At 42.0% G+C, this 24,394-nt stretch overlaps 1 protein-coding gene across 8 annotated transcripts in view; it reads right to left on the reverse strand.

Annotated features, from left to right (window-relative positions):
- Positions 1-24,394, reverse strand: part of RPS6KA2 (ribosomal protein S6 kinase A2) — a 476,285-nt gene that overhangs the window by 67,014 nt on the left and 384,877 nt on the right. For all 8 annotated transcript variants that reach the window (XR_012158128.1, XM_073337900.1, XM_073337899.1 and 5 more), the window contains 2 exons: positions 24,035-24,105; positions 22,948-23,036 (listed from right to left, as the gene is read on the reverse strand). Coding sequence is in view for 7 of the 8 variants with exons in the window: in XM_073337900.1 (XP_073194001.1) it covers positions 22,948-23,036; positions 24,035-24,105 (160 nt within the window). In the remaining variant the exon portion in view is untranslated. The remainder of the gene's footprint in view (positions 1-22,947; positions 23,037-24,034; positions 24,106-24,394) is intronic.

Below are 24,394 nucleotides of genomic sequence, written 5' to 3' on the forward strand. Positions count from 1 at the left end.
GTTTTCAAACTGTGGGGCATGTCCCCCAGAAGGGCACAGAGGAATGTTTGGCAGGGGCAGTGATGGCAGGTGGCTTGGGGCAACCCTACGCAGCAGGGTTCAGGGGGGGAGTGCCACTTCCACCCCTTGACTCTCCTTTCCTCTCTATTTTGTCTGGATTGGGGAGGTGCCACCAAAAATTGTAACTCAAAGGGAGGCTTTCAGCTCAAAAAGTTTGAAAACTGCTGGTCTAGACCATCCCTGACAGGTGTTTTCTCTAACCTGTTCTTAAAAACTGCTAATGATGGTGTAATACTTTGGGGTTCAACCCAGATGAATGAGAGGTTGTGTCACTGCCTTCCCTGTAACCCTGGGTGCCTTCAATGCTCAGCTGCTGTGGCTCACAGTCCAGAAACCCTGAGTGTCTGTGCTGTGCAGCCCTGATCAGCACTCTGACCCTAGCAGCCTGCTTACAACACAACAGCCAGACACTGGTCTCCACCAGCCTTAGTTACTACTTGCAGAGTGAACCCAACACACTCCCAGTCCTGAATTTTCCCCTGCCATGGAGTGTCCAGCCCTCACCTGGAACACTCAGAGGAGTAATAAGTTCCGTCGTTCCTTTGAAGAGACAAAAGCACAGCTTATTACTTTAACTGGAGCTAACAATCACTTCAATTCAAACACAGCACTCGGCTGATTTAGTTTAAAAGAGAAAAGTTTATTAACAAAAAGAAATGGGTTTTAAGTGAATTCATGCGCAAAGAACAAAAATGGTTACAAGCAAATAAAAGTAAAAATATGCTTTCTAATGCATAAGACCTAACTTATCAGCTACTCTCTTTGTTCAAGGTAGATTTCTTACTGATTTTTCTTTTTTCCAGCCATGGCTGACTTTCTCTCAGTCAGGACTGTCCACAAACATACAAAGTGCCGGATTTCCTTGTCTTTCTAGGTGACAGATGCCAAAATGGCTCTCTGTTTCCCCTTATATCACTCAGAGTTCATTGACTCTGTTTTAAGAGGCAGGATGATCTCATGTTGTTCTTTCCTTCCTGTGCACATCCCATCCTTGTGCTAATTTGTGTGTAAATGAGGCTTTCATTGTTTTGATTCCAAAATGCTGCCTTCCCTCTAGTCTGGGGGAAACCTGTTTTTCCCTGTGTTTGGTCACAGAATTTAAAGCATAATATCATCGAATATCCATAATTCCTCATATAGTGTTAATATGTACGTTTCACAACGATATTAATCACCAGCATGTCACTGACTTTCACAAAAGACGTTACTCAATACACTTTATAACACAGTAATATTGTATACAATTAGTTGATACTTATCATTTGAGTTCAGACCCCCACAAGAAGCTACTGGCCCCACTCTCTGGATAATTGATAGCTTTGTTTACATTTTATGTAAATGCACCTTCATTGTCTCGACCTGACAACCAGGCTGGTCAGACAAACGCATATTCTTTTGTCTACAGCAGACTGTTTGGCAAGCAATGCATAAGCCCAAACATACTTCTAGCACATGTCCATCACTCTTTGTACACAACCCAAACCTACATATGTAAGAATATTAATGATCTTCCCTATTGCTTATTTCTCTTTACACCTTCCTTTGCTCTATGCCCCTTACCCAAAACAAACAAACAAACAATCAGAAAACAATAAAACTATAGCCTTTCTTTAACATTTCCCAGCCTCTTTATTCGAGAATCTCTTGAAACTATTTTACTATTGCTGGAAGTGTGAAGTTTTCCAGTGATATCTCACATGGCACCTTTTGGGGCATATACCATGACAACAGTGCGTTAGATATAGTGAGTATGTCAGCCATGACAAGAGTTGCTGACACACAGTAGTGAACCACCAGTCGGATTAGCTACTGACTCCCCTGCAGGCATCCATTCAAAGTTCTCCTGAGTCCATAAACTAAGGGGCACCTTTTGCCCTTCTTAATATCCCTGCTACCCCAGTACTTGCTTCACACCCGTCTGGGTCACCCAGGCCAGTAGAGAGTTCTGTCAATCCAAGGTGTGAAACTGGATCTCTTTCCATCCGGAGTTGGCCCTGCTCCCAGCGGAGTGCTGGCCCACAGCTTTACCAGAGGCTGACCACTCTCAGCAGACTGCAGGCCCACAGCTATTGACCTAGTTGTGCCAGGGTCCCATCACTCCTAGCAGATCCTGGACCCTAGCTCCTTTCAGCTTTGCCCCAGACCTACCAAACACTGACTCAGTTTCCCCATTGAGGGTTTACTGCCTTGACCACTGTGTCTGGCTATAGTACATTTGTATCTGAGCTCTTGGCCTCAATCCTGATACCTCATTACAGAAAACAACACAACACACACTTCTTTGCATTTCCACAGTCAGAATCCTGGAATAACCTTTAGTGTTCATAATGACTCAGGCTACAGGCAGGGTAATGGGATTCATCATACCCACATCTGCTAGCTTCTGTCAGGCACACCCCATTATGTCCTTCTCCTGGGTTCCATGGGCATAACTTGCCACTCCTCTTCTGCTACAGCTGCTTGCGTTTGTCCTGGTCAGCAAGCTTCTGTTGCTCCAGCACTGTCTCCTTACTCTGACACTAAGCCTTCAACTCTGTCTGTCTCTCCTCCACTAGCAGCCTTTTCCACTCCAGCCTCCACAGCTCTAATACTCTTGCCACTGCTGCCACCTCTGCTGGATCATCTGCCACCTCTGTGGAACCATCTGCTTGATCTCTTGCATGCCCTGTAGGAGAAAAAGGGACCCCTTCCCCAGTTTGGAGCAGTGCCCCATCTTGCCTCATGGCATATGAGTGTGGCATGGCCCCCGGCTCCTATTTCTTCTGATCAGCCGCTGATAGAGCTCACTGCACACAGCTCTTCTAACTGCTTCTTGGTGAGCTCAGCATCTGTTTCTTTGCTCTTCCTGCCTTCTCTACGGCTTACTCTTCTTTACACCTTCCTTTGCTCTATGTCCCTTACCCAAAACAAACAACAGAAAACAATAAAACTATACTTTCTTTAACAGTCCCCAGCCTCTTTACTCGAGAATCACTTGAAACTATTTTACCATTGCTGGAAGCGTGAACCTCAGTCAACCAGCAAACTGTGAATAAATCCTGGCTCAATTGTGTCACAGAAGGGGATTCCACAACCTCCCTTGGTAAACTATTCCAACACTTAATTATCCTTATAGTTAGAAAGCTTTTCCCAATATCTAACCTAAATCTCCCTTGATGCAGATTGAGCCCATTACTTCTTTTCCTACCTTCAGTGGAAATGGAGAACAATTGATCACCATCTTTTATAACAGCCCTTAACATACCTGAAGACTTATCAGATCCCTCCCCAAATCTTCTTTTCTCATAAACAGGCCTATTTTTTGCAGCTTTTCTTCATAGGTCAGGTTTTCTAAACATTTTATCATTTTTGTTGCTCTGCTCTGGACTTTCTCTATTTTGTCCACATCTTTCTTAAAGTGTGGCACCCAAAACTGGGCCCAGTACTCCAGCTGAGGCCTCACCCGTGCCGAGTAGAGTACAACAGTTGCTTCCTGTGTCTGACATACAACACTCCCGTTAATACACCCCAGAATAATAGCCTTTTTCACAGCAGCATCACACTGTTGTGCCTCATTACATTTGTGATCCACTATAACCCCCAGTTCCTTTTCAACATTACTGCAGCCTGGTCAGTTATTCTCCATTTTGTAGTTGTTCATTTGATTTTCCTAAGTATAGTACCTCGCACTTGTCTTTACAGAATTTCATTGTGCTGATTTCAGACCAATTCTCTAATTTGTCAAGGTCATTTTGAATTTTAATCCTGTCATCCAAAATGCTCCCAAGCCTCTCAGCTTGCTGTCATCTGCAAATGCTATAGGCATACTCTCCACATCATTATCCAAGTCATTAATGAAAATACTAAACAGTAGTGGACCAAGGACTGAACCCCATGGGACCCCAGTAGATATGTTGTCCCAGTGTGACAGCAAACCATCAGTGACTACTTGTTGTGCATGGTTTTTCAACCAGTTGTGCACCCACTTTATGGTACTTCTATGTAAGCCTCATTTCCCTAGTTTGCTTATGATACTGTCATGTGGGACTGTGTCAAAAGTCTTACTAAAAATAAAGATATATCATCTTTTTAGTTTCCCTCTTATTCACTAGGCCTGTACAACCTTGTCAAGGAAATTAGGTTGGTTTGGCATTTGTTCTTGACAAATCCATGCTGGCTATTACTTATTACCCTATTATCCTCTATGTGCTTACAAACTGATTGTTTAATCTGTTCCAGTATCTTTCCAGGTATTGAAGTTAGGCTGACTGCTCTATAATTTCCCAGGTCCTCTTTGTTCCCTTTTTTAAAGATAGGTACTCTGTTTGCCCTTCTCCAGTCCTGTTGGACCTCACCCGTTCTCCATGAACTCACAAAATAATTGTTTTGATATTGCCTCAGCTAGTTCCTTAAGTACTCTAGGGTGAATATCATCAGGCCCTGCCAACTTGAATATAGCTAACATATCTAAATATTCTTTAACCCGTTCTGTCCCTATTCTTGCTTGTATTCCTTCCTCTTTGTTGTTAATATTAATTGTGTTACGCATCTGGTCACAATTATCCTTTCTAGTGAAGTGAAATAGACCCTGCATCATAGAATCATAGAATATCAGGGTTGGAAGGGACCTCAGGAGGTCATCTAGTCCAACCTCCTGCTCAAAGCAGGACCAATCCCCAATTAAATCATCCCAGCCAGGGCTTTGTCAAGCCTGACCTTAAAAACTTCTAAGGAAGGAGATTCTACCACCTCCTTAGGCAACGCATTCCAGTGTTTCACCACCCTCCTAGTGAAAAAGTTTTTCCTAATATCCAACCTAAACCTCCCTCACTGCAACTTGAGACCATTACTCCTTGTCCTGTCCTCTTCTACCATTGAGAACAGTCTAGAGCCATCCTCTCTGGAACCACCTCTCAGGTAGTTGAAAGCAGCTATCAAATCCCCCCTCATTCTACTCTTCTGCAGACTAAACAATCCCAGTTCCCTCAGCCTCTCCTCATAAGTCATGTGTTCCAGACCCCTAATCATTTTTGTTGCCCTTCGCTGGACTCTCTCCAATTTATCCACATCCTTCTTGTAGTGTGCATCAACCAGGTACATGTGCCAGATGTTAGTACATTGCTTAATGCACTACTGGAAGGCACTAAGGGTATGTCTTCACTACCCGCCGGATTGGCGGTCAGCGATCGATACAGCGGGGATCGATTTATCACATCTAGTCTACTCCTGTACTCTGCAGGCAGAGTCGATGGGGGAGTGGCAGCAGTCGACTCACTGCGGTGGAGACACCACGGTAAGCTGATCTAAGTAAGTTGACTTCAGCTACATTATTCACATAGCTGAAGTTGCGTAACTTAGATCGATCTTCCCCACCCCCAGTGTAGACCAGTGCTCAGGTACTACAATAATGAGTGTGATCTAAGAGCCTGAATAGAGAGAGAGAGAGAGAGAGAGAAGAGAAAGCATAGAATAGAATAGAGAGAGAGAACAGAATAAAACCAGGCAGGACTAGGAGTCCAAAGGGCTTCCTGACATGGGGGCAATGGTATTACTGTTACCTAGCACTTACACGTTTACATTTGTAGCCACCATGTGAGAGTTACGTTTTATTAACTCCAGTTTACAGATGGGGAAACTCTGGTGCACATAGTTTAGGCTCAAATTTACACAAAGAGTCAGTTGATTTTGCGTACCTCAAAGCGTTGGGTGCCCATTTTGAGACACCTGGTTCTCATTTGTATTGGCACCAAACACACCAATGTCATAGATACTTTTTGTTCACTAACAACTTTCTTATGTTTCTTATGTATTCTATTGATTATTTAGCAAAACTTCATGGGGTTTGGTGGCACATGTCTAATTCTTTCATTACTTTTGATTTATGACTTCATTTAACATCTTTCTTGTTTATTCCTTTCAGCACGTTTAGTTTACTGGCTTGAGGGAAATTAGCAGGTGTTCAGTAATAATTAAACAACCTTCAGATTTGACTGAGTGTGCCATGTGATTGGTTGATTTGTTTTTATTAATAGCATCTTTCATTCTTCCATGGGGGAAAGTAACACCTGGAGATGAAGATTCCGCATTGCAATTTTGAAGCCATTTCCTGTGAGACGCTGAGCATCTCCAGATGTGTTGAGCATCTCAGTTCCTACTGAAATTAGTGGGAGCTGAGGACACTGAGTACCTTGCTGTGGGTGCTCAGCACCCCAGCGGACTAAGCCTTTTATTTGCAATACGTGTACTTCCTAACAAGCAGTTTTGTAAAATGTCTTGTCAACTCAAGCTTTTGTAAATGTGACATCTGCTTTCGATGCACACAAGACATTATGTTTGCTAAAGTGCACTGATCAAGAACTCCATTTGACAGCCTGCTTAAACATTGCCTCATGACTAGGTATTAAAAACAAATATTGCTTGCATATTACATGCAGGGCTGTCAGCCATGTTCATGGGCAAACTGACCCAATAGGTGTGTTTACAGTTTTGATTTGTTCCCCCTGGTATTCTGAACACAGAACAGGCTGCTGCCAGAAATCAGTAAATACAAAAACGTGGACAGCTACAAATCTTGTTCCATGGATTTCTTATTAGGAATTTTCAAACATCATCCAAATTCAAGGCACAGTCCAGATTGCCTACTAAACATATATCGCAGGTCTGCTTCTGATTTCACTGACACTAGTATAGCTAAGTGGAAACTCCACTGAAAACAACCGAGTTACACTAATATAAACCCAGCATCAGAAGAGTATCAGGACCAGCAAATGTGTTTAGAAGAAATAACAGGGAAGAATACGTTTTGTGTACAAAGATAAGTGATAACTTCATAATGTGTAATAATGCTTCTTCATTACACAATGTCGAAATTTGAGAGCCAAATCCAGGTCTCCCTGAAATGAATGGGAAAAATCCTACGGTTTCAAAGGACACAGTTATGGCCCTGAGTCTGTGACCAGCTGGTAACATTCCCTAGGATGGGCATGACAGATGTTTCTCTGCCTCTATTCTTTGCTCCTGCAGTTCCATCCCTTGCCCCTTCACAATTGCCCCGGCTATTGCCTTAGGAACACTTCCCTATTGTGTGGCAGAAATGACTCATCCTTCTGACAGGGATTCTGATATTAGTATCAGTCTATCATCAACCTTTTCCCTCTTCAGTGGTGTATTTGAATACCACAGTCTCATTTCTTTAAATGACTTAACATGAATGAAAACATTTTGAGTGTTTTTATTATTTTTCAATAAAATTGTAGAATTGAAGACAAATGAAGACAATAAGCCAACTACTTCAGTTAGAGAAGGATTGCCATGTACACCAAAGAAACATACCATGCCATTTACATGGAAATTTGTTTAGCTTATGCCCAAATAAATTTGTTAGTCTCTAAGGTGCCACAAGGACTCCTCATTGTTTTTGCTGATACAGACTAACATGGCTACCACTATGGAACTTAAACCAATCCCCAGATCTGAACATCCCAGAGCTCTGACAAGTTAAAAATCTGTTGTTGTGAACTTCGTAGTTTGAAAGCCTATCTCCAGTGAGTGTATTCTATTACCGAGTTTTAGAATGGCCTAATTGCCTTAATGGCCTTAATTGCTAGTGTCCTTAAAATTGCCTAATTTTAACAAGAGATGAGTACTCCTCATGCCACTGAAGTCAAAGGGAAGGTGAGTGCTCTGTATTCAGCACTCATATTTCCTCATCAGATTTCCACTACTATCCAATGCCACGTACACCTATAGTGCTATAAAATATTTTTTTTGATGAAGGGAAACACAAAGAGACCAAGATAATCAGTGTATCTAAATTCATGTGGATTGACAGATGTTTGATTAAAAGATGAATATTCCATAGGGTACATAATGGTAGCATGCAACACGCGCAACCACCGGGCAACATTTTTCTCCCTTTGTTTCTTTTACTCACCATCAGTTTTTCCATTAAGGCTTGGATTCTGCAAAGGGATCTGCACAGCCAGAACCTCATGCTCTTAAGTATTCCTATTAAAGTCCATGGGAGTCTGCTGGGTTATAGAGGTTGACCCATGCAGCTCTCTTTACAGAATTAGGCCTCAAGCAGCTTACATTTAATCTTTTAACCCACTGATTTCCAAATGGTGGGCTGCTGTGAGATTTGTTCAGAGGATACAAGAGGAGTAGGCACTGAGCACTATTTTCACTTAAACTAAACAGGCCGTTTAAATATATTCAGTGAAGCAAATGGGTTATATCAAAACAGCGCATCTTAACAAGGGAGAAAACAACCACCTAAGGTTACTTTAATGCTATGTTATTCAGCTGCCTAAAATGTCAGAAAACAACAACTATATTTATACTATTTTCCTGGTATTTAATTTTGATTGTTGAATCCCTATGGATGAAGGGGGCCTTGATAACTTGCTGGGTAGGAAAGGGGTCCAGAGGAAATTTTAAAGTTGCTAATTTAGCCATTCGGAATGAAAAGAAAGGCTTTCCAGATTTTCAGTTTCTGAGGATAATAGCTTTACTTTCAGCAGGAACTCAAAATCAATTTAATGGAGTCACTTGCAACGTGTAGTTCATCCAAAACTTGTGACAGAGTGGGAAATCCATCACAATGATCAGATCTGTTATTTTGGTAAAGTGCTGTATGACAGAACAATACATTTTGTATATCTCAATTCAGTGCCCATCTTCTTCAGGGTTTTTTAAGGAAAGTGTAATATTACCTTTTTGGCTGTAACCTGAGCTTTATTGAAACATGCTTTCAATTGATACTGTTTTGACCTGAATTTCCAGTTACACTAAGGCCCCTTTATATTGCTCTCACTGTGTAAAGGGGCCTTAAGATCATCGTAAGGCTCATTTACGCTGCCTGATTGGTATGAAAGCGCCTTGAGAATCAGGCCCTCTTGTTTCCAAAATTCCTGGCATTTTGATGCATTAACATTCCCCACTGGTCCTTTTCTTTCCCACAATGTTTGTTTGCCTGGATATTCCATTTATCCATTTCAGGGACTGAAAAGTACACCGCTCTGCAGTCTGGCACTCGTGTTCAATCAGGGAGCAATGCTACAAAAGCAGTGTTATTGCCCTCAGATCAAGTTTACAGCAAAAGGTATAGGTTGTTCTATATCTGAGTCAGAACGTGGTAGACAGGGGAAACCAATGAAACACATACTTTATTCCAAAAAACATTTGTTTTAAGCTCTAATACTTTACAAGTGGATCACAAATTGAACATAAGTCAACAATGTGATGCTGTTGTGAAAAGGCAAATGTCATTCTGGAATGCAGAAGTGTCATATGTAAGATACAGGAGGTAATTGTTCTGCTCTACACTCAGCACTGGTGAGGCCTCAGCTAGAGTACAGCATCCGGTTTTGGGCACCAGACTTTAACAAAGATATAAATACAGTTGGCAGAGTCCAGAGGAGAGCAACAAAAATGATAAGAGGCATAGAAAACATGACATATGAAGACAGGTCAAAAGAAATGGGAATGTTTAGTAGAAGGAAAGGAAGGCCAAGATAGATCATGGTAACAGTCTTCAAATATGTATGAGGTCATCATAAAGCTGATGGTGCTCAACCCTTTGTCCATGTCCACTGTAGGTCAGAAAAAAAAGTATTTGGCTTAGTTTGCAGCAAGGGATATTTAGGTTAGATATTAGAAAAATCTTTCTAACTATAAGGATAGCTAAGTACTGGAGCAGGTTACTAAGGGAGGCTGTGGAATCCCTGCCATTGGAGGATTTTAATGACAGGTTAGACAATCCCTTTTCGGTGATGGTCTAGATATACTTAGTCCTGGCCCAATGAGGTGAGGTGGTGGGAGGGGCAGAAATAGACTAGATGACCTCTGGAGGTCCCTTTCAGCCCTACATTTCTATCACTGTAAAATATCAGACCGTCAAAATTTAGATAACTGGGATTACTATCTTCCTTTTCTTCCCCTCCCTCTCACCCTCGTTTTAATTCTGTTATTATTTTAGTATTCATTATCTGAAGGACTGCTATAGCTTTAAGGAAGTATTCTTGTGGTTTCATGAAATACTGTTTGTTAAAATATCATAAGTAAAGTGGAAAGAAAAGCAAGATTATAATCAGAATAAAGTGATTTTTGAAGTCTAGTGTCTTGCAATTTGCCAGGGTTAGAAACACGTTGGTGGACAATACAAATGCTTTCTGGATCATTAAACTTCTGAACAAGCAATTGAAAACAAGTGTTTGATCCATAATATAGCCGTTTCTTTATTTTACCATGCTTCATTTAATTTTCCAGGGGTTTTCTGTGCCAGAATGTCTGATCCTATCTTTGGTTAACTATGGACTGTTATACCTAGCCCAGCATGGGCTAAGATCTATTAAGCCAAAGTACTCCTTTTAAGTACTGCCTTCTGTCAAATATTTAGATCAATTATCCAGTTCATTTAAATACTCCTCCACTCATTACTAGCAACATTATTGTAATCATCCTGCCTTTTAATTCTCATGTCATTAGACCCAACACAGATATTTACAACAAGCTCTTCACCAGTACCCCAGAAACGCCTGGTAATGTTAATGTAATATTAATGCAAGATTCATAATACTGATAAATAAATAAAGCATTAATAATATTAATTTATTGGTTTATTAATAAGATTACTAATATTGATGGATATTAATAATATTAATGAAAGCTTAATACTATTAAAATATTTATATTAGTGAAAGACAATAACTCCCTTTCTACAGTATTTTGCTTTGCCTTGGCTTTAAAAACTAAACTTTTTCTTCACTGTTCTTCTGCTATAATTAATACTTCCCTCCTTCTCAATCTCTTTATTATCACAGTAAGCATCAAGCTTTAAAACCTTGATCCTCAACTACTTCCCATCATAATGGAGAAAATCTAGCCAATATTTTCAGAACTTGGTCTTGTGGTGAATTGCAGCTGAATTCCACACTGGAGAACTGGAGTCTATCCCTCACTGTGCCACAGAATGCTTATGTGATGCTGGGCAAGTCACTTAAACCACATTTCCCCCAGGTGGTCACTACCTGTGTGTTCCTTACTTTATGGTTGCCCAACTTGAGACACTTTGGCCAGATTTGCAGAAGTGCTGATAGTTCACAGCTGCAACTGAAGTCAATGGGAGCTGTGCTTTGAACATATAAAGTGCCATAAAAATGCTAAGTTTTCTGGAAAAAAAAAAACAGGTCTTAGGTATGTTAAATTGGGCACCAAAAATCAGTCGACACTTTTGGCTTTAATCTCTCTGTGCTTCAGTTCCTCAACTGTAAATTGGGTCTCATGCCACCCCTCACCTCAGGGAAGTGGTGTAAAGATAATTCACTCAGTGTTTATGAAGTTGACTCAGACATTACAATGAGAACACCAGGGAAATGCCCATGAGGAAATTAATAATTCTGTATTCAGTGCAGGGTTTGAATGGTGTGTGGTTAAGCATAAAAATAATATTGAATAACTACCTCTACAGTGAGCACTGACCATTCTGTGCACTGAATGAGGCCAGGATCCTATGGAAAAAATAGTATGTGATCATATAATTAAAGTCTGTGAGTAAAATTTTCAGGACTGCCTAAGTGACTTAGGAGTGTAAGTCCCATTTTCAAAAGTGGTTTTAGGTGCTTTGGAGCCTATGTCTCATTAAAGCCAAGGGAGACAAATTAAGATTGGATCGGCAAGGCTAATTCTGGCCTGTCCTAACTTCTGAGTGCTTGACTTTGCAACCTTAACTTTCTTTTTAACATAGCTATTGAATATAAATTTTAAATGGAGTTAATTGTTAAAAAAGGGTCGGATTCAGCTGCCATTGGAAAGATTCCCACTGATTTCAATAGATGTTGGATTAGGTCCAGTAATAGCCAATATGTTTGCTTCAACAAATATCACCTCAATAGTTCAGCAAAATGTAGGTTATAAAAATCAGAATATCGATTTTATTCCCTTCATCTTTGTAATACAGTAGAAAGAACAGTTACTTACCCTAGAGTAATTGTGGTTATTCGAGATCCTATAGTCAGTGTGACTCCCTCTGTAGGACTACATGAGCCTCATGTGCGTGAGATAGGAAATTGCTGAATAGCAGTGTCTGTTTGGCCTGTGCATGCGCCCTTGTGCCTTCTCAAGCTCTTGTGTGAGGACATAAAGGAGAGAGTGGTCCCAAACTCTGAGTTCTCTTGCCATTTGAAGCCTGTGTTACTTAAGGACTCTGAATGTGAGGATGGAGGGCTGTTTGTGAGATCCACAGTGACTACAACATCTCAAAGAACCAGTTTCTGTAGAGTGACCATTCTTTCTTCTTTGAGTATGTGTCAGTATGGATCCTGCTGTAGGTGACTAGCAATCAGTTCCCCTTAGGATGGTGGGAGTGAAGCGTTTCAGCTGCATCAGCGACTGGAGAACTGTTCTCCTGAACTTGGTGGCTGCCATATCAAAAGCATAAGATTGGAAAGTTTCTGAAGCAGGTGACAGATGTAGCTTGTGCTCTGATAGAATGTGCCTGGATATTCAAATGGAAAGGCTCTCCAGCCAACTGATAACTGGTGGAAACGCATTACATGATCCACTTGGAAATTCATCGTGGTGAGATGGCTTGGCCTTTGGACGAACCAGAAATGATCACAAAGTGGCGAGTCAGACAAAACCTTGGCTTGGTTTCATTATGGTAATACAGCAGAGCTGTGGATATGTCTAAAGTGTGCTGTTTCTTCTCTACCACTGGTGAGTGTGGCTTTGGGAAGAAGACTGGCAAGGTAATTGATTGATTTTTGGTGAAAGTCTGAGACCACCTTGGGGATAAAATTGGGGTGTAGTCTGAGTACCACCTTGTTCATATGAAAGACCACAGTCCAGCCATGAGAGTCTAGTGTTCACTGACTCTCCAAGCTGAGGTGACAGTCACCACAAAGATCCTCTTGATGGTAAGAGTGCACAGAGTATTCTGTCACTGGTTCAAAAGGGAGGGTCCATATGCTTCAGAAGAATAACAATGCGGTCTCATGAGGGAGTCAGGTCCTTAAATGGAGGGCTAATATGAAGAAGGCCCTTAAAGAATTTCAGTATCTTTGGGTGTGAAGATTGAGTGTGACTGTGCCAGAGTGTCACACACAGATAATGCTGCCAAGTGGACTTTGAGAGAATTAAATGATAGTTTTGCCTGTTTCAGGAACAGCATAGTCTAGGATCTTCAGTGTTGCTGCCTCAACTGGGTGCAAACCATGCTGGGCTGCCCATATAGAAAATCTTTTCCACTTTGAGGCATAAGTCTTCCTGGTGGAGGATTTTCTGCTTTGTATGGGAATCTTTTGAACCTATAGGGAGCAGTCTCTGTCAGTACTGTTCAAACAGCCAACATCTGAGCCATTAGGTGTAACAATGGCAGGTCTGGCTGCTGACCTTGATTCTATGACATGTCCAGGCAGGCCAGGAGGTGAATGGGATGTCACAGGGCCATCTGTAGCAGGTCTGACAGCCAAAACTGTCTTGGCCAGTAAGGGTCTACCAGGATGTCTGTAACCTTGTCCCTCCTGATCTTGGACATTATCCTGGAGAATTGGTGGCAAGGCACATATGAATCCTCCAGATTACTGCAAAAGAAAAGCATCTGGCAATAATCCCAGGCTCACACCTCTTCTGGAACAGAAATTCATGCATTTGACATTGTCCCCTGTGGTGAATAAGTCTATTATGGGGGTAGAATATGAGGTCTATGATAAACTCCTTCAGTGACCCCTTGTGGTTGGTCACTGGGTGACTGCTTAAGAAGTCTGCCAGGCCTTCACTGAGCCCTAGGAGGTTTAGACCCAGTGGGATTATCCTGTGTTGATGTCACCACTTCTATAGCCTGATGGTTTCTTGGCAGAAGAGGGGATGATCAGGCCCTTCCTTGTTTGTTTACATAGTGCATCACCATCATGTGTTGCAGGATTTGCACTGCGGAGTTCCACAGAACAGGCAGGAATGCTTTGAAGGCCAGTCACGTCTCCCAGCTCCTGGACATTCATGTGTCATCTCAGGTCATCCTGAGATCGTGGCCCTGAATCTGTAGGTGGTTCATCTGGGAACTGCAGCCCACAGAAGCATCTGTGATAAGCGTCCTTTGGGGAGGGGACAGAGAATGGGACCAGAGGCGGCAATGCCAGTGCAAGTGGCAGCACAAGTTTCTTTCTTGACACATTTCAGAGGAACAGCCGTGTTAGTCTGTATTCGCAAAAAGAAAAGGAGTACTTGTGGCACCTTAGAGACTAACCAATTTATTTGAGCATGAGCTTTCGTGAGCTACAGCTCACTTCATCAGATGTTTACCGTGGAAACTGCAGCAGACTTTATATACACACAGAAATCATGAAACAATACCTCCTCCCACCCCACTGTCCTGCTGGTAATAGCTTATCTAAAGTGATCAACAGGTGGGCCATTTCCAGCACAAATCCAGGTTTTCTCACCCTCCACCCCCCCACACAAATTCACTCTCCTGCTGGTGCTAGCCCATCCAAAGTGACAACTCTTTACATAATCAAGTCGGGCTATTTCCTGCATAGATCAAGGTTTTCTCACATCCCCCCCACCCCCATACACACACAAACTCACTCTCCTGCTGGTAATAGCTCATCTAAACTGACCATTCTCCAGGTTTAAATCCAAGTTAAACCAGAACATCTGGGGGGGGGGGGGGTAGGAAAAAGCAAGAGGAAACAGGCTACCTTGCATAATGACTTAGCCACTCCCAGTCTCTATTTAAGCCTAAATTAATAGTATCCAATTTGCAAATGAATTCCAATTCAGCAGTTTCTCGCTGGAGTCTGGATTTGAAGTTTTTTTGTTTTAAGATAGCGACCTTCATGTCTGTGATTGCGTGACCAGAGAGATTGAAGTGTTCTCCGACTGGTTTATGAATGTTATAATTCTTGACATCTGATTTGTGTCCATTTATTCTTTTACGTAGAGACTGTCCAGTTTGACCAATGTACATGGCAGAGGGGCATTGCTGGCACATGATGGCATAGATCACATTGGTGGATGTGCAGGTGAACGAGCCTCTGATAGTGTGGCTGATGTTATTAGGCCCTGTGATGGTGTCCCCTGAATAGATATGTGGGCACAATTGGCAACGGGCTTTGTTGCAAGGATAAGTTCCTGGGTTAGTGGTTCTGTTGTGTGGTATGTGGTTGTTGGTGAGTATTTGCTTCAGGTTGCGGGGCTGTCTGTAGGCAAGGACTGGCCTGTCTCCCAAGACTTGTGAGAGTGTTGGGTCATCCTTTAGGATAGGTTGTAGATCCTTAATAATGCGTTGGAGGGGTTTTAGTTGGGGGCTGAAGGTGACGGCTAGTGGCGTTCTGTTATTTTCTTTGTTAGGCCTGTCCTGTAGTAGGTAACTTCTGGGAACTCTTCTGGCTCTATCAATCTGTTTCTTTACTTCTGCAGGTGGGTATTGTAGTTGTAAGAAAGCTTGACAGAGATCTTGTAGGTGTTTGTCTCTGTCTGAGGGGTTGGAGCAAATGCGGTTGTATCGCAGAGCTTGGCTGTAGACGATGGATCGTGTGGTGTGGTCAGGGTGAAAGCTGGAGGCATGCAGGTAGGAATAGCGGTCAGTAGGTTTACGGTATAGGGTGGTGTTTATGTGGCCATTGTTTATTAGCACTGTAGTGTCCAGGAAGTGGATCTCTTGTGTGGACTGGACCAGGCTGAGGTTGGTGGTGGGATGGAAATTGTTGAAATCATGGTGGAATTCCTCAAGGGCTTCTTTTCCATGGGTCCAGATGATGAAGATGTCATCAATATAGCGCAAGTAGAGTAGGGGCTTTAGGGGACGAGAGCTGAGGAAGCGTTGTTCTAAATCAGCCATAAAAATGTTGGCATACTGTGGGGCCATGCGGGTACCCATAGCAGTGCCGCTGATCTGAAGGTATACATTGTCCCCAAATGTGAAATAGTTATGGGTAAGGACAAAGTCACAAAGTTCAGCCACCAGGTTAGCCGTGACATTATCGGGGATAGTGTTCTTGACGGCTTGTAGTCCATCTTTGTGTGGAATGTTGGTGTAGAGGGCTTCTACATCCATAGTAGCCAGGATGGTGTTATCAGGAAGATCACCGATGGATTGAAGTTTCCTCAGGAAGTCAGTGGTGTCTCGAAGGTAGCTGGGAGTGCTGGTAGCGTAGGGCCTGAGGAGGGAGTCTACATAGCCAGACAATCCTGCTGTCAGGGTGCCAATGCCTGAGATGATGGGGCGCCCAGGATTTCCAGGTTTATGGATCTTGGGTAGTAGATAGAATATCCCAGGTCGGGGTTCCAGGGGTGTGTCTGTGCGGATTTGATCTTGTGCTTTTTCAGGAAGTTTCTTGAGCAAATGCTGTAGTTGCTTTTGGTAACTCTCAGTGGGATCATAGGGTAATGGCTTGTAGAAACTCGTGTTGGAGAGCTGCCGAGCAGCCTCTTGTTCATATTCCGACCTATTCATGATGACAACAGCACCTCCTTTGTCAGCCTTTTTGATTATGATGTCAGAGTTGTTTCTGAGGCTGTGGATGGCATTGCGTTCCGCATGGCTGAGGTTATGGGGCAAGTGATGCTGCTTTTCCACAATTTCAGCCCGTGCACGTCGGCGGAAGCACTCTATGTAGAAGTCCAGTCTGCTGTTTCGACCTTCAGGAGGAGTCCATCTAGAATCCCTCTTTCTGTAGTGTTGGCAGGGAGACCTCTGTGGATTAGTATGTTGTTCAGAGGTATTTTGGAAATATTCCTTGAGACGGAGACGTCGAAAATAGGATTCTAGGTCACCACAGAACTGTATCATGTTCGTGGGGGTGGAGGGGCAGAAGGAGAGGCCCCGAGATAGAACAGCTGCTTCTGCTGGGCTGAGAGTATAGTTGGATAGGTTAACAATATTGCTAGGTGGGGTGAGGGAACCATTGCTGTGGCCCCTTGTAGCATGTAGTAGTTTAGAAAGTTTAGTGTCTTTTTTCTTTTGTAGAGAAGCAAAGTGTGCGTTGTAAATGGCTTGTCTAGTTTTAGTAAAATCCAGCCACGAGGAAGTTTGTGTGGAAGGTTGGTTCTTTATGAGAGTATCCATTTTTGAGAGCTCATTCTTAATCTTTCCCTGTTTGCTGTAGAGGATCTTGATCAGGTGATTCCGCAGTTTCTTTGAGAGCGTGAGGCACAAGCTGTCAGCATAGTCTGTGTGGTATGTAGATTGTAATGGATTTTTGACCTTCAGTCCTTTTGGTACGATGTCCATCTGTTTGCATTTGGAAAGGAAGATGATGTCTGTCTGTATCTGTACAAGTTTCTTCATGCAGTTGATAGATTTCCACTCCATACGGCTAAATGCAGTGCCTTGCATAATGACAGGTTTCAGAGGAACAGCCGTGTTAGTCTGTATTCGCAAAAAGAAAAGGAGTACTTGTGGCACCTTAGAGACTAACCAATTTATTTGAGCATGAGCTTTCGTGAGCTACAGCTCACTTCATCAGATGTTTACCGTGGAAACTGCAGCAGACTTTATATACACACAGAAATCATGAAACAATACCTCCTCCCACCCCACTGTCCTGCTGGTAATAGCTTATCTAAAGTGATCAACAGGTGGGCCATTTCCAGCACAAATCCAGGTTTTCTCACCCTCCACCCCCCCACACAAATTCACTCTCCTGCTGGTGCTAGCCCATCCAAAGTGACAACTCTTTACATAATCAAGTCGGGCTATTTCCTGCATAGATCAAGGTTTTCTCACATCCCCCCCACCCCCATACACACACAAACTCACTCTCCTGCTGGTAATAGCTCATCTAAACTGACCATTCTCCAGGTTTAAATCCAAGTTAAACCAGAACATCTGGGGGGGGGGGGGGGTAGGAAAAAGCAAGAGGAAACAGGCTACCTTGCATAATGACTTAGCCACTCCCAGTCTCTATTTAAGCCTAAATTAATAGTATCCAATTTGCAAATGAATTCCAATTCAGCAGTTTCTCGCTGGAGTCTGGATTTGAAGTTTTTTTGTTTTAAGATAGCGACCTTCATGTCTGTGATTGCGTGACCAGAGAGATTGAAGTGTTCTCCGACTGGTTTATGAATGTTATAATTCTTGACATCTGATTTGTGTCCATTTATTCTTTTACGTAGAGACTGTCCAGTTTGACCAATGTACATGGCAGAGGGGCATTGCTGGCACATGATGGCATAGATCACATTGGTGGATGTGCAGGTGAACGAGCCTCTGATAGTGTGGCTGATGTTATTAGGCCCTGTGATGGTGTCCCCTGAATAGATATGTGGGCACAATTGGCAACGGGCAATCAGATGTCAAGAATTATAACATTCATAAACCAGTCGGAGAACACTTCAATCTCTCTGGTCACGCAATCACAGACATGAAGGTCGCTATCTTAAAACAAAAAAACTTCAAATCCAGACTCCAGCGAGAAACTGCTGAATTGGAATTCATTTGCAAATTGGATACTATTAATTTAGGCTTAAATAGAGACTGGGAGTGGCTAAGTCATTATGCAAGGTAGCCTGTTTCCTCTTGCTTTTTCCTACCCCCCCCCCCCCAGATGTTCTGGTTTAACTTGGATTTAAACCTGGAGAATGGTCAGTTTAGATGAGCTATTACCAGCAGGAGAGTGAGTTTGTGTGTGTATGGGGGTGGGGGGGATGTGAGAAAACCTTGATCTATGCAGGAAATAGCCCGACTTGATTATGTAAAGAGTTGTCACTTTGGATGGGCTAGCACCAGCAGGAGAGTGAATTTGTGTGGGGGGGTGGAGGGTGAGAAAACCTGGATTTGTGCTGGAAATGGCCCACCTGTTGATCACTTTAGATAAGCTATTACCAGCAGGACAGTGGGGTGGGAGGAGGTATTGTTTCATGATTTCTGTGTGTATATAAAGTCTGCTGCAGTTTCCACGGTAAACATCTGATGAAGTGAGCTGTAGCTCACGAAAGCTCATGCTCAAATAAATTGGTTAGTCTCTAAGGTGCCACAAGTACTCTTTTTCTTGACACAGGTTTTTCTGCACTAGTCTTCAACAGAGACGCTGGATAATGGCGGCTTGTACACTCGCAAGATCTCACGGCCTGATGAGACTCATGAATTGTTCCAGAAGACGGAGTTTGGCCCCGTGTCCCCCTAAACAGAAGAGGCACCTACTAAGTCCGTCTTCTAAGGGGATTAGTCCATAGCAGGATGGATAGGGTGTGAAGCTGGTAGGTTTAGGTCTGCCAAGTCAAGGAGCTCTGGGCAGGAAGGTGTGTACAGCGGGATCTAGCTGTTGATACTCATAAGATGGGTTGATATGAACGCAACAGTCAAATATTAAGTTAATCAAAAGAGTTCTGAAGAAATTCAGAATGTTTAGCCAAAACTAAGAGCTAGTGGGTTAGAAACCTGGAGATTCTGTCTCACTGCAATAGATAAGACGACGGAACTGTGGGAGGGTGCAGTCACTTCACTCTTTATGCCTTTGCATAGGAGCATGAGAAGGCACATGGTACACGTGCAGCCCTGACAGACACTGCTACTTTAAACTGTCCAGTCCAGTGCACATGAGGCTCACGAGCAGCTTCAGTGGCCCTACACTGACATATACTTGAAGAATGTTAATTTTTGTAAGTTAGCAAAGCACTAAAAGGTCACTCAGCTGCACAAGGACACAGATAGCAAGAGGGAAGCTTCCATTTTCCACGCAAGATTATTATTAGAAATTTCAAGAACCATAGCTCAGCCAGATGGTGATGTAATTGGGCTGCCAAACATCTTGCTAACGACTGTCAGTCAGAATGCTAATGCTGTGACTGCTACATGTGGGATCAAATGTTCAGTGTAGTAGATCCCTCCATAACACCACCTCAAGCGATTGAACAACTAAGTATGAAAGCCAGGGGCAAAAAAAATCTCTCCTGCACCACTTGCTTTTTACACATCTTGGAACAAGTTACATGCTTAATTGAGCTTTGCTCTCCTACCCCTATTCCCAATCCCGCAAAAACCTAAACAGCATAAAGAGTTACAGGAGCTAACAGCATCCTGCTTTTCAAAAGTTTCTTAGTATTTACAGTATGATGCGTCTTACTTGCAAAAAGGAAAGTCATTAATTAGCTGCCAAAACCCCATGGGTGCTGATGTCAGCCAACTGTCTATTTAATGAGGACCAATTAGTTATTTCTTTTCCTGTGACAGACCTTACAGAAGTCAAAGATCAACTATTCTTGTTTTCCTTGGTTTCAGAGTAACAGCCGTGTTAGTCTGTATTCGCAAAAAGAAAAGGAGTACTTGTGGCACCTTAGAGACTAACCAATTTATTTGAGCATGAGCTTTCGTGAGCTACAGCTCACTTCATCGGATGCATACCGTGGAAACTGCAGAAGACATTATATACACACAGAGACCATGAAACAATACCTCCTCCCGCCCCACTGTCCTGCTGGTAATAGCTTATCTAAAGTGATCATCAAGTTGGGCCATTTCCAGCACAAATCCAGGTTTTCTCACCCTCGCCCCCCCCCCCCCCCCACACACACACAAACTCACTCTCCTGCTGGTAATAGCTTATCCAAAGTGACCACTCTCCCTACAATGTGCATGATAATCAAGGTGGGCCATTTCCAGCACAAATCCAGGTTTTCTCACCCCCCCACCCCCATACACACACAAACTCACTCTCCTGCTGGTAATAGCTTATCTAAAGTGATCATCAAGTTGGGCCATTTCCAGCACAAATCCAGGTTTTCTCACCCTCGCCCCCCCCCCCCCACACAAACTCACTCTCCTGCTGGTAATAGCCCATCCAAAGTGACCACTCTCTTCACAATGTGTATGATAATCAAGGTGGGCCATTTCCTGCACAAATCCAGGTTCTCTCACTCCCTCACCCCCCTCCAAAAACCACACACACAAACTCACTCTCCTGCTGGTAATAGCCCATCCAAAGTGACCACTCTCTTCACAATGTGCGGAGGGTGAGAAAACCTGGATTTGTGCTGGAAATGGCCCAACTTGATGATCACTTTAGATAAGCTATTACCAGCAGGACAGTGGGGCGGGAGGAGGTATTGTTTCATGGTCTCTGTGTGTATATAATGTCTTCTGCAGTTTCCATGGTATGCATCCGATGAAGTGAGCTGTAGCTCACGAAAGTTCATGCTCAAATAAATTGGTTAGTCTCTAAGGTGCCACAAGTACTCCTCCTCTTGTTTTCCTTGAGGCCTTTTCTTTATAGCCACCTACAATTTCTAGAGCAATATACTCCCATTGATACAACAGAGCGTACACAGAAGAGCTAAATGATGTGGTTGATTGGTGGAGAAGGATAACTTACAGTATGTTATAAATATACGGGAAAACCTTACTTCCCTTATTTCTAAAGAGGAGAAATTATTCTAGAGTAAAATAGCTTTTGTTCTTGAATAGAGTATCCAGATGGGGAATTACAGCAAAAAAGCTATAAAGGAATATATTATTTCCCCTTGTGTTGAACCTAAACTCTGAATATGTTCAGAGGTTTGACTAACACTATTTTTTGAAGTTCTGTGCAGTACACTCTGCATTTTATTAATGGTTTATGGCCTTCTAGGTGTTAAAATTAATACTGCATCTTTATTGAGTCAATAAATTAATATTTCAGAAATGGGGAAAAAATCACATATATCTGGAAAACAATTTCAACCTTTTCTTAGCGACATCGTCAGGTGGAATTTTAGGATCACAGGCTTCAAAATTTCTCTTTGTTGTCCTTTTTTTCCTTCACTAAGTCTCACATCTGAGAACTGTACCGAATTGTATACTGAGGTATCACGTACTAGTGGAAATTTGGTAATAACAGTGGTATTCGAGACTTTTAAATTTGGTAATAACAATGGCATTCAAGACTTTTAAAGATGGGAAAAGGAGAATGAATAGAGGATGACAGTAGTGAAGAAAAATGGATACATGGGACATAGGAGGTGTAAGCTGGTAAGAGAATAGGAGGCAGGAGAGAACAGAGAAATTGGGAGAATAGAGGAGGAAACACATCTTGTTGCAATCATTTTTTCCCCTTGTACCCCTCTACTTTAGAGAACAAGTCATTATCTTATTCACCCAGAACAGAGCCAGAGACAAGAGAGCTGGAAGGAACCTACAATATTTTTATAGACAGAGGTAACATTTTAAAATAATAACATAATGCTATGACTTTGATATCCTCAATTTGCTATGGTTACTCTTGTTTTTCACGAAAATCTCTAGGGAACAAATTTGCAAAGGAACCACCTGCTAAAACATGAATGGACACATTAAGTCTCCTACATAACCCCCCCAAAATACCGTGAGTTTCCTAATGGAACTCTTTAGTATAGGCAGAGATGGCTTTACCTAAATAAATCAAAAACATCCTCTATGCTTATTCAAACATAACTGGGTGCAATAATGAAAGAAGAGTAAAACAAAATCTTTGTGATAAAGCAGACAATTCATTTTAAGGTGATAAAGAGGGGCAGGCCCTTTGTTCAAAATGCTCCCACTAAATCAAACAAGACGGCACAGAAATTTAATCAGAGTGGCTTTGCAAAAATTCTTCTTCTCTCCTTTACCCCCCTCCAAGATGTGAAGCAGAAATATAGAGAGCTCATTAAAATACCTGACTGGGTTCTCATTTTCCTGTATTACTATCCACAGGAGTTTTCTTATGCAATTCATAAAGGTTGGTGATTTACTTCCCCTCTTTGCTGAAGAAATAAATCATGAATTAATCTCATGCTTTGGATTCTAATGCTATGCTTGACTTCCTTGCTTCTCTCTCTAGTAATGCTTGTGTTTTGCTGCAGAATAAATATGAATATAAATGTAAATATAATGGAGAGGATAACGACCATTTAAAATGCATTGAGGGAAATTATCACCACCATATTGTACAGAAATCAAATGAGCATCCATACCTAATCGGTTGGACGGGTTCCTTTTGAAGAGGGCTCTTAGCAAACTTTGGGCTTCTATGCTCAAAAACTGAGGCATTCCTAGCTTGGCTCTGAAAGAACAGAACACTTGAAAAGAAAAAAATATTTTTCAAAAAATTTCAAATCCACACCTGCATTTTATAACTGAAATTAATTGGGACATGCAGAAACCCATACACATTTGTCACCAAAGATATAATACCTAGACAGATTAGACAGCCCACAAATGGAGGGGACAGTCCTGCACCCATCGAGGTTAAAGGAAGTTTTACCATTGATGTCACTGGGAGCAGCTCCTGACTGGAAGCACATAACACCATGTTATAGTTAATGTTGCTCAAGGGTTACTAATTCTAAGAGATCATTTTCAGCTATTTATAATCTTTTTTCAGTTTTACCTTTCTGGATTAAATTTGGCAGATTTGTTCTCAATCCAAGAGCAAACTTTTTGGAAAGTTTGACCCCAAATGGCCTAGACATTTTCAAGAATGAAGAGTGTGACAATAAAATACACCTTTTGCATTATTAAAAATTGTATTTGGTTTTTAATAGCTCTGATGCTTCAGTGGTGGATGGCAGAAATAAGAAATTTGGCAGGGACTATGGTTTCGATCTTGCAAACATTTATGCACACGCTTAGCATTAAATCAATGTCAGGTTTGCACAGGAAAGGACTCGAAAGTCAGGAATGACAACGTGCAGGTTGTCTGTACAACTTTAGCTCTGCACCCTTTTATATATGCATCATCATACAGTCTTTTATTATATGGCCACATATATTTTTTCTGCAAGGCCACCCCCTCAATGGAATGCTCATAGACCAGCAATACAGTTTGTAGTTATTTACTCTGGGTGAATCACTTAGGGGATTTAGGCACACCATAACGCTGACATTAGTAGGAGATGCACATCTAACTCCACGTGCAGCTTTGAAAATCTCAGCCTCTATGTATATTTATTCTTGTTCTATATACTTTATGCAGTTAAATGTACTTAGGATCAATGGCCCATCCAAGGAACAGAGCTAACACGTACGTAGTAGATAAACCAAACAGACATTACTACTTACTTGAGAATGAGAGCCATTGTCTCCTTTCTGTCTTTTCCCTGGAATGGTAATGACCCTGTCAGCATCTCAAACTGTAGAATAACAATAAAAATGGTATATCAAATAAGCACATACAGTATTTATATAAGATTCCATCTGACAGTGCACCATACTGTAATACTTTCCATTATCTTGTTTTCTATTAATTTCAAACACCAATGAGTATTTTGTAAAAATGTACTGTTTATGCCAAAAAAGGTCTAAAAAACTGTAGCTATACAAAAAGAGATTTTATTATGGCAAGCCCATTTCTACGGTATTGGACATCAGAGACCAGCACTATATTTCAATTCAAAGAGCTGCCTAAGGAACTGTTCACAT

Source organism: Lepidochelys kempii, chromosome 3, assembly GCF_965140265.1.
Source record: "Lepidochelys kempii isolate rLepKem1 chromosome 3, rLepKem1.hap2, whole genome shotgun sequence".
In the NCBI taxonomy this organism is placed as follows: Eukaryota; Metazoa; Chordata; order Testudines; family Cheloniidae; genus Lepidochelys; species Lepidochelys kempii.